Source organism: Epinephelus moara, chromosome 11 (assembly GCF_006386435.1).
Source record: "Epinephelus moara isolate mb chromosome 11, YSFRI_EMoa_1.0, whole genome shotgun sequence".
Lineage (NCBI taxonomy): Eukaryota > Metazoa > Chordata > Actinopteri > Perciformes > Serranidae > Epinephelus > Epinephelus moara.
This window is the reverse complement of record NC_065516.1, coordinates 22056768-22067190: the sequence shown is the minus strand read 5'-3', so window position 1 is coordinate 22067190 and position 10423 is coordinate 22056768. Positions and strand designations below refer to the sequence as shown.

Sequence of the window (10423 nt, the reverse complement as noted above, 5' to 3'; positions counted from 1 at the left end):
AGCTGCTGTGCGAGCAGCGTGTTTGTCTGTGCGTAACAGCAGTCTGTTGGTTATTTACACACTGTCCATTTTAATAACTTTGTCAGCTGACAAACTGCACCGGGCTCGGGGTCAGGTTTGGTCAGGAAAATGCGGCCCGAGCCGCTCTAGCGTGCTCACCTGTGTGTGTGGCGGAACACCGCCATGCGCGATACAGAGAGCAGAGGAGAATTGTTAACGCGTGACCATGTAGAGACAGAAATGACACGATGGCATAACACCATAAATAGTATATTGTTATGTTATTATATGAAGCGTCCGTCGCGCAAAATAATATCAATGGGGGCTGTGGGCAGGACATTGTTACACAGCTGTGCCTGTCACTTCAGGCAGAGAGACCACTGCATCAGAGCCGAAGAGCAGGTTTTAAAATACATTTATTTTATCAATTAGTTATTAACTTTTACTATTTTTAACAACTTGCCCGATCGGGCAAGTGAGTTGTTAGTTTACATGCCCGACCGTGAGTTTTACTTGCCCCGGGCAATCGGGCAATCCTTATTGTTGAACCCTGAATGTCAAAGCTTAATTACACCTGAAATGACTCAAAGTTATCAGATGTGAAAAAGTTTAGATGGGGAAAATGCTTTATATACTGTAGAAACAGCTGTAAAGAAAAACAAAATCTTCACCATTTCTTTTTTAGTTGCTGCTGTTGCTCAAAACTGATCAGAGACGAGAGAAAGCCAAAGATGAAAATCAATGAGCGAGGCAGTGCATGCCTATATGTGTGAGGGGGATGTGGATAGAAAGACAGGTGCAGTGGTTGTGAGGGGGTTTATTTTGAGTGAATGGAAGGAAGGAAGGGTAGATGGGGGGGGGGGGTGGAAGAAGCAAAGGCGTTGATGGCGGTGGGTCTTATGCTCTGTCATTAGTTGGGCATTAACCCCCTCCCCTTTAAACCCCCTTAGTAATGACAGGGCATAAGAAGCAGAGGGGGTGGAAGGGTCTAGAAGAATACGCGGAGATTGAGAGGGTTAGACCACAGCACCTGCCCAGGGTCACTACCTCACCCCAGGGGGTCCTAACTACTGCCGTTTTGGCTGTCCACTGCTCTGCCTGTCTGACAAGTACTCACGGAGCAGGACCCCGACACAGCAGCTGAAGATACATTCAAATGTAAAGAGAGGGAGCAGGGTGGGATGTGAAGTCAGATGTAAACCTCAGGTCTGCTCCCTCTTTCTCTGCCTGTCTCCTGCAGTTGGTTTTATTTTACAACCCCTCTTTTTCTTCCTCCAACTACTTTTCTTGTCAGTTCTGTTGTGCAGAATTAGAGCCGCTAAATGGAAGCAACAATTTTCAGCAAAATGTCCTCATTACTAGAAACAGTTTTTAAAGTGTCTTCAGGCAACAAAAGTTTTTTTTTTTTTTGGTCAATTTTTAAGAACACCTTTTATCAACAAAATAAATGGCAACACAAGCACATTTATAAACAAGTAATCACAGAGGGTAGTTGAATGTTCTTTTTTCTGGTGAGATATTTTCATCAGGGATTCCTTTGGACATGAGAAAGCTAGAATTTAAAGTAATTTCAAAGGAGTATTGCAGTAGTGGAAAAGTGAGGGAGTTTGATGGATGTTCTAAAAATCATTAGGGCTGTAACAGAACACAGAAGTCACTGTGCGGTTTGTACCCTGGTTGAGGAGCAGAGACTGTAAAATTGATGGACATAGCTGCCATGACGTCACCCATTGGTTTGTGGACTCCAGTTTTGAAGCCTTGAGTTGGGTGTTTTGGCCTTCGCCATCTTGATTTGTGACCATATTTGGGTGGGATACTGGTGCTGTGGGGGAGCGAGGGGTTGATGTAACTGAGGCTGAGGACACTATCAGCAGACAGCCTGTAACTCAAAACAGCCTGCACTTAATTATGTATAACTTTAAGCTTTAATAAAAATGTAAACTGGTGTGTTATAAAAAAATAATGTAGCCCCTGTACAGTTGTCATGGAGGAAGAAAATAGCTATAGAGACCAAAACTGTTTTTGTACCAGGCTGTTAACATGCTTATTTCTACTTTAAAGTTGGACATCTTAACGTGGATGTTAATGGGGATTCTGGAGCCAGCCTCTAGTGGTCATTAGAGGAACTGCAGGTTTTTGGCATTTCAGTGTTGGCTTTATTCTCAGCCTAGGAGACTGCCGCTTATTTTTAAGTCACAGTGTGAAAGGAAAACAACAAAAAATGCGTAAGGATCTGTTTCTTTTAGTTCATTTTAAACAAACAGCAGTGAAAGTATCAGACAGATAAAACCCTCTTGATGGGGACTGAGGTAACATTTTGCCCACTAGCAAAGTATTGGTAAACTATTTTCAAACACTTTGCCAAAAGGCAGCAGGACACTATAAGCTAAAAATAAAACTGAAGAGTATCTCTTATATATATATATATATATATATATATATATATATATATATATAATTGAAAATACTAAATAAATAGAAGAATAAAACAGAAAACTTGTGCATTAGAAGTGTTACAGTTCTTTCCACCTTGGCTATATGCCGATGTAAATGCTAATTGCTTCAGTAGTCTTTTGATCCTTTTCTGCTTTTGCGTCTAAAGGCTGCTTGAAAGCAGTGGTGATGAGAAGTACAGCTCTGGTTTCTTTTTTCATATTTCTGGTGATCAGCACATCTGGGTGATGCCCGTCGAACATGCGTGGTCTTTCCATTTATAACTCCTTCAATGATGGACCAGCGCAGAAATACAGCTCATATACACAACTCTATTTCTGTTGCTGTTGTAGCTGAACGGGAACTTGTAGAATCTTTCAGCTCTGGAGTTTCATTTGTGCCTGACAAAGTGTGACTGAATCACATACCGATGCGCTTGTTGTGTTAACTTCAGTATATGTTTGCTGATGGCATACAGCCATAAGAGCCTGTGAACTCTGTCGACATACTGTGTGTACTGTGACCATTCTGCATGAAAACATGAGCCAATACAGCCCAAAAAATAGAAGAATGAGAAGGAACAAAGGAGTAAATTCAGCAGTGTTTTTTAAAAAATCACTTTGCTGCATGATATTGTGGTTTTCAGTCTTTAGTTTCTTCTTCAGAGCAGCTGAAACCTCAGCGGAAATCAGATTAATCAAAGGGTAACAACAGATGATGGGATATTTTTTGTCATGGATGTATTTCAACTCAACAGAGGTCTAGGAAATGGCATAAGACTTTTTTGGAATGACCTAAAGTTTAGAGGTACAATGTGAGATTATTTTCATCAGCAATTTATCTGTTTTATTTTTATTAACCATTAAGTTTATAAAAAGTAAAAAGAAAAGTCCATCTTATTTACCCATTGCCCAAGTTAGCACCTTGGCATATCTTGTTTCGTTGGACAAACAATCCAAAACCCCAAAATATCAAGCAGCAAATCCTGACCCTTGAGACGCTGCCACTGGAGGATTTTTGCACTTTGCTCAAAATATAACTTAAAATGATTAATCGACTAATCGTTGCAGCTCTACTAAAGTTTGGGAGTTTCACAGTTGTTGGAAGTAAGATGTCTGATGTGTCTTTTCTAGGGCTGGTTGGTGTGTGAGGACCAGGCCTGTCAGAACAGGACCAGACGTTTGCCCATTGCCTTCTCCCGCCACGGACCCATCTGCCCTGCCTGCAGCAGGGCGACTCTCAGACCCGAGGTAACACACACATCACAATTCACACTTAAACACACCTAACTATGCAGACCCAAGAAATACGAACACCAGAATGGAGCCACAAACATACACTCTGGGCTGAGGCTGAGATGACTGCACACACCAAAGCACACTGTGTATTCTGTATGTTTTGTCCAGATGATGGTGCTATGGAGCTGAAGTCTCTCCCCACATATGTTCTGTACATCTTTACTCATAAGTATCACATTTCACCATATATATGTACACACACACACGATGATAAAAGCAATCTTCTCTTTGTCCTGCAGCTTCTGTGTGTTTGTGTGACAGTGTGTCCGCAGCTCTCGTAGCCACCTTATGAACACTTTGTTAGCTTGACCACTGGATTTAAAAGAAACACTCTCCCTTTCAATTTGAGCGTGACGGTTCAATCAATTTTTTTGTCCTCTCTTTCTCTGTCCCATTCTTAACATGCCTGCTTCAACCCATGCCTTAACTCTCTCTTGTCAATTTTTTTTATCTTGTGTGCTCTGCTCCTGTCTGTCCCCCCTGGCTGCTTTGCTGTGTCTGGCTCTGTGGCGACAGGTTGTAAACCAGAAGGCCAATTTCTGCTGTCACTGTAGCCACTTAGGCGGCCATTGCTGTGCCTGAGGGCCGTGGCACTTTAAACTGCGGGCTGAATAAAACATTTAACTCTCTGTGCTCACTCATGCACCCTTTCTCTACCTTAAAACCTGTAGCCTCTCTTCATTTTACCTGCTCCTCAACCACTCTGTGTGATCTCTGCACTCTCTCAGAACATATGTCTTTATGTACTTCTGAGGAGGATGGAGGATGAAAACCTGCAGTAAACTTGATCAGCAAAGTTTACACAGAGTTCGCCAATTTATCCTACATTACTGTATGTTTATAAACCTAAGGCTGTATTGAACTGACCCATGAAGTAGATTCCCTGTGTTTTAGCAGTAGAATTCAGTTCAGAGTTTGGTACTTTTAAGGGTACCAGTCAATCTGTGCCAAAGTTTGGAACCTGACAGCGCATCTGAATGAAAGAGTAACTGGTGCAGAGAGAAAAGAGCGAAACTATGTCACCTCTGCAGCTTGCTCAAGTCACAGAGTCAGGGAGTGGCGAGCTGAAAGCAGTTGTAAGTGTGGTTACACTTTTCATAACTCAATGCAGACTACGGTCCTTGCATTATTTGTAATGTGAAATGCAAAGCTAGCCAGGTGTCTAAACTCCAAGGGTGTCAGATGCATTTTTTGTCGCACTTCTCATGCAACAGATACACTCTCATTTTAATCTATGCAGCTGTCTGCACAAATTCCACGCAGGTTCGCGACTCAGCTGCATCTTAGGGGCGTTACTTTGATCTGAATTGTTTATTTACACTTCAAGTCTACTTACAATACATGCATGCACGCTACGTTTATGCCCAATAAAACACCATTTCACGACATTACTACAGTGAACTGTGCTTCCTCCAAGACATACACGACAGCGTCATCCCGTAGTGTAAAGTACGGGAAAATACGGGAAATAGAAAGCAAAGTGAACATCCATTGAAGACTCTGTGACCTTTTAAAGACAGAACTAGCGCTGACTAAAACTACTAATCTATCCATTTATGAACAAATTTGACTCAACAAAATGTTTATGTGTCGCTGTATTGTTGTTTGCAACAATACCCAGATTCAGCCCAGATTTTCCTTTAAGGGCTTTATAATCTGTACAGCATGTGATATCCTCTGTCCTGAAAAATTACCCTAAAGCAATTTAACATGAAAAAAAGAAGCAGTGGAAGAATGATATGAGAGAAAGAAGATACAGCGTGGTTGAATATTGAAAGTACCCCTCTAGACATAATTTTAAAGTATGCGGAAAATACTCTGCTATGTAGATTGTGAGTTTCCCACATGAAAATGTAATAAAATTAAATAGAATAAAATAAAGTAACATAAAGTAAAATACAATAAAATAAAAATCTCTGAAGAGGGGCCAGAAGCAGAGCTACTCTTTCTTCCTCATTGAGAAATTCTGGATGTGGCCTCAGCCTCGCCCACCACTGCTTGTGGTAGATTTTGCTTTCACTTCTCACGTTCTCCAGCAATAAAATGATGTGTGCAGGGTTCCCACAGTCATGGAAAACCTGGAAAAGTCATGGAATTTCACAATCACATTATCCAGGCCTGGAAAAGTCATGGAATTGTGTTTTGTGGAATATAAGTGTTAAAGTTGTCTGCCATGGATATGCTTTCATGTAATGTAACATAGTGGCAAATTAATTTTCTGTGGCTGACGATGCATCAATGTGACATTTTGTTTACCACCATGTACGTTTCTTCTTTTTCTCGCTGCACTCCATCTCTCCCATCATGTATTCTAGTGAGCTGAAATTATGTTTGAGTAGAGTTTATATCTGATAATATTTAAAAAATGCCAGGCAGCTGGGGCAAGAAAAAAAGTTGTTATGGGTCTTTGAAAAGTCACGGACAAGTTTTTAAAATTTGTCCATGAAATGGTGTTGGAACCCTGTGTGTGGATATAGGTCTGGCTATGTGAGACTAGCATTAAGTTGACTGGTGAAAGAGCAGTGCGGATCAAGATGGCTAATGTTACCGTTAGAGGAAACATCAGGGAGATTCAGCCATACATGTTAGAGCCTCAGTCAGACCCAGACTCAGATTAGGAGTCTGTTGTGCGCCATAGTCAGTGACTAGCAGATGTGTCAGAATTATAAGTGTAGTTAGCATCTTTTAGTTGTTAGTTGTTTGTTAGCTTGTAGGCTAACTGGCAGTGGCTGACACAGCGTTAGTGGTTGTGTAATATACAATAATATCTGCTACAGTGGGGTTTTTGATAGTGGAAAGAAGCTTCAGGGGTCTGGTTCACATCCAAAAACTGCACACTCGACCACTCTTTGCTGTTAAAACTTTCACTATGGTAATGTAAACTCTGCTCTCTGTACTGACATGTTCCCTTTGAGCTGGAGGTTTCAGGTTTCTTCGCTGGTGTTGTGTCAAAGTCTGTTTCCCCATCGACAGGTGCCTCTTATATTAGACAGCGATTGGCTTTAGTAGAGTGAAGTACCTTGTCTGGTTATGTTTGAATCTCAAGGTGCTTTCACACCTGCCCTGTTTGGTTAGGTTCAGTCGAGCTCAAGTTCATTTGCCCCCCAAGTGTGGATCGTTTGGGCAGGTGTGAACACAGCAATCGCACTTGGGTGTGCACCAAAACCACCTGACCAAGACCTTCTTGACGACGTGGTCGAACTCTGGTGCGGTTCGTTTGTGGTGAGAACATGTTCCGACCTCGATCCGAACCAACTGCAGTCACATGACACATTGTTTGGGTTAAACGTGAGCATGTTACAGTCCTGGAGGATTATTAATGTGCACCTCCTCCTGTACTGCCTTAATATGCACATTCAGCACATCGATGCATCAACACATTGTTTTCTAGTTGGAGCTGCGCCTCGTTTTCAAACTGTATGGTTTGACTAAAATGAACAATGACAGCAATATAGTCCACGATGAGCAGCGCTAAAATCAACCTGCGTAGTTGTCCCTCCATTGTGACATTAGAAAGTGTCACATTTATCTTGCAGGTGTACTCTTCTTCAACGTTTTGTTTACTTCCTGGATTTTTCCCACATGGAAATTCTGACCAAAAAAGAGCAGCTTTCTCACACAAGGCATTTGATCTGGTCCGCTTATAAATGCTGCCGTGAGAACATGAACCAACTCTAGACAATTATGCAACTTTATAACAAAATTAGTCCCTGATTCGGACCAAAGTAAGCAAACTCTAGGTCTGAAAGCACCCTTGGATGTTAAGATGGTGCAGAGACAAACAACTCTAGTGACAAGTTTTGCACAGATACAATTTGGTATAGTCAAGGTCGGACATATTAGGGGACATAAACAGAAAAAAACCTAATTTTTTTGAGTGATATAATGCTTTGACATGTATCTATTTAATGATTAACAGCTGAACTAGTCTTTGATATTGTCACTGGCACACTGTAGGCTGACAGTACAGCAAGTATCCGCCCTGCTGAAGTGCCCTTTAGCAGGATATTTAAACCCCAATAAATGTTGCTGACCCATAAATCTGACCTATCTCAGAGGAGAGAGATTTTCCTCCTGAGGAAATGGTATAACGTGGTTCTTATTAGGCTAACACTGACTCCTCCGTATTAGGTAACACTGTTATCTGAATCAAGCCAGTGCATGGAGATTAATAGCCCAGCAGCTTACATATTAAATTGCTGCCAATTATGTAAAGCAGTCAAGAGGCCATTTGTGGCTGTTTGAGCTGCTGGTGGATAGTCTGTTCTCAAACAACCAGGGAAGACGAGGCATCCACCAGTCCCCACTCAGAGTTCTTTCGTTGTTGGAAGCTCCATCAGATGTCTGTGCATTTAGCTGGATCACTCTGGCCACGTTCCCTTTCTGCTTTTTATCTGCCAGTATCATCACAGATTATCACGCTAATATCAGCAGCAGCCAGAAAGACAATCAGTTTCTTCTTTGCCACGCTAAAAACACTTGTTTGTGCCAGCGCTTTTGTAAAGGAGCGTCTTGTTTGTGACTCTGCGTTCCCTTTTTTCTCTGTTGCATCATGGTACATTTAGCATCGCTGTGGGTGCTGCCTCTCCTCTCCTCTCCTCCCTCCATCCGTCTCGCTCACTCCGGTTCTTCCTCTTTCTCCCTCCCTCTCTCTCTGGACACAGATTCAGAGCGTGATCTGATCTCCATGTAATGGGAGAGTAATAGGCACTCTGCCTTGATTGGTTGGTAATTTGGGGGAGTTATGCACAGGTGCAATTTGTAATATTTTCAGTAAATTAAATTTCTTTCTCTTCCTCTCTCCCTCGCTCCTCATCTCTCCCTCGCTCCTCTCCCTCCCTCCACAGCGCTTAACTCAAATGGGCTATTTTTTTTTCTCACCGTGTCTCAAATCTCTGTCCTGACTTTCCTTTTCTTCCCCCTTTTATTCAATGCTTTCTTCCCCTGCTCCTTTCTTTTCATTCTCTCTCCCTCCCCTCCCTCCTTAGCTCTTACACTCATTCTCTCTTCTCCTGGCTTGCTCTTTCTCTCCTCCTCTCACCCTCCCTTTCTGTCGCTCTCTTTTTCTCCCCTCGTTTTATTGATGTACGCTCAGGCGCCCATTAGAGCTCCCTTTTTCCCTCTAGTGGAAATTGCAGCATGTTAATTTTCACACAAATTACGGCAATAGCAGGTATCTCTATTTGATACATTATAGCGGGAGCAATCAGAGATAATTGAGTGCCTTTCAGAGGGAGACGGCTGCATTCACTGCCGGCTCAAAGCTGCCCCATTATCGCCTAATCGCTCTTTAAACACTGAATTTTGCCGAACAAAAATTCTTGTCATAATTTTGCTTAAGTGTATTTGGAAATCACAGTCCTTTGAGCGAGGATAATTGAAATCAAATCCCTTTCACTGGAGCTGACATTTCTACATTTCCCTCCAATTGAAATTAATTTCAAAAATTGAGCATGAATATCTTCAAATAGCAGGCAATTATGCCTTTCAATGGGGAGAAATTACCGGTGCTGAATCGTTGGAGGCTTGCGGGCGAGAGCACCAGTTAAATGCCTTTGTTTCCCGCCGTGTTTGCCTAGTAAAGATTTACATATATTGACTCATTATGGTGTCTTGTGAAGCTGATCGGCGTGACTACCACAACCGGCAATAACGCTCATCGCATCTAAAAAGCTCAAGAGTTTTAAAGCCTTGTGGCCTCACAGCTGAGGGAAAATGTATGTTTGTTTCTCTCCGTCTCCCTCCCTTTCTCACTCCCTCTCTCTTTCTGCAGCTGCAGTTGTGTGTGGGCTCAGATATTGTAGCTTCACTATTTACAACGCGTGTTTGCAGCTAAGCCGGAGTATGGGGAAAGATGTGTGACGCCGAGGCCTTGTTTGTGTCACCGTCGCTGCGATATTTTCTTCTAAGCCATATCCATGTCAAGGCATTTAATGGTCGTAGCTTTTCAGCGGCGTGCACACTTTTCCATCCGCTATAAAACTCTGTGTGTTTTTGTTTTTGTGCCATCTCTCCTCGCTTACACACAGACACATATTGTCTGACTGACTACCTTTTCATTAACTGCTTCACTGGTGTACTTGAGCGACAGTATAGTGTGCAAAAGTTCTTTGGAGGTCGGATGTGTGTGCATGTGTGTGTCCCCTAAAAGATGGAGACAGGTGTTTTTAAGACTCCGAGGAAGTCTTGAGTGCTCGTTTCATTGTGCGAGCCATTTTAGACTGTTGCTCTGTGATTTGGATCAATTTGCGTGATTTAGCCTCTTTTTCTTATTTCTTACTTTTCTTCTTTATTCTATACATCCTGTCTCCATTCTCTCTTTCTGCTCTCACACACATTTCCCTTTCCCTTTTTGGCTTAACTGTGTTTGTGCGTGTGTACATACGCCCGGGATGTGTATATGTGTGTCAGGAGGGGGGAGTCAGTCGGGGAAGAGGGAGGCAAAGGAGCAAAGGGGTACGAGGTGGGGGCTGGGGGGTCCTACGCTCCCGGGAGAGAGGCAATTTCACAGCTGGTTTGCTCCTTAGGCAGTCAGGCTGAAAATGCTGCAGATTTGTGGAGCAAATTGAAATGGTGTCAGTGCAGGAACAAAGCACCGAGCTGAATGACGAGGTAGGCGTGTGTGTGTGTGTGTGTGTGTGTGTGTGTGTGTGTGTGTGTGTGTGTGTGTGTGTGTGTGTGTGTGTGTGTGT

General features: G+C 42.6%; 1 protein-coding gene across 1 annotated transcript in view; it reads left to right on the top strand.

The window, feature by feature from the left end:
* Positions 1–10423, top strand: part of pola1 (polymerase (DNA directed), alpha 1) — an 83350-nt gene that overhangs the window by 55259 nt on the left and 17668 nt on the right. The window contains exon 35 of the mRNA XM_050056266.1: positions 3567–3683. Within this exon, the coding sequence (XP_049912223.1) occupies positions 3567–3683 (117 nt within the window). The remainder of the gene's footprint in view (positions 1–3566; positions 3684–10423) is intronic.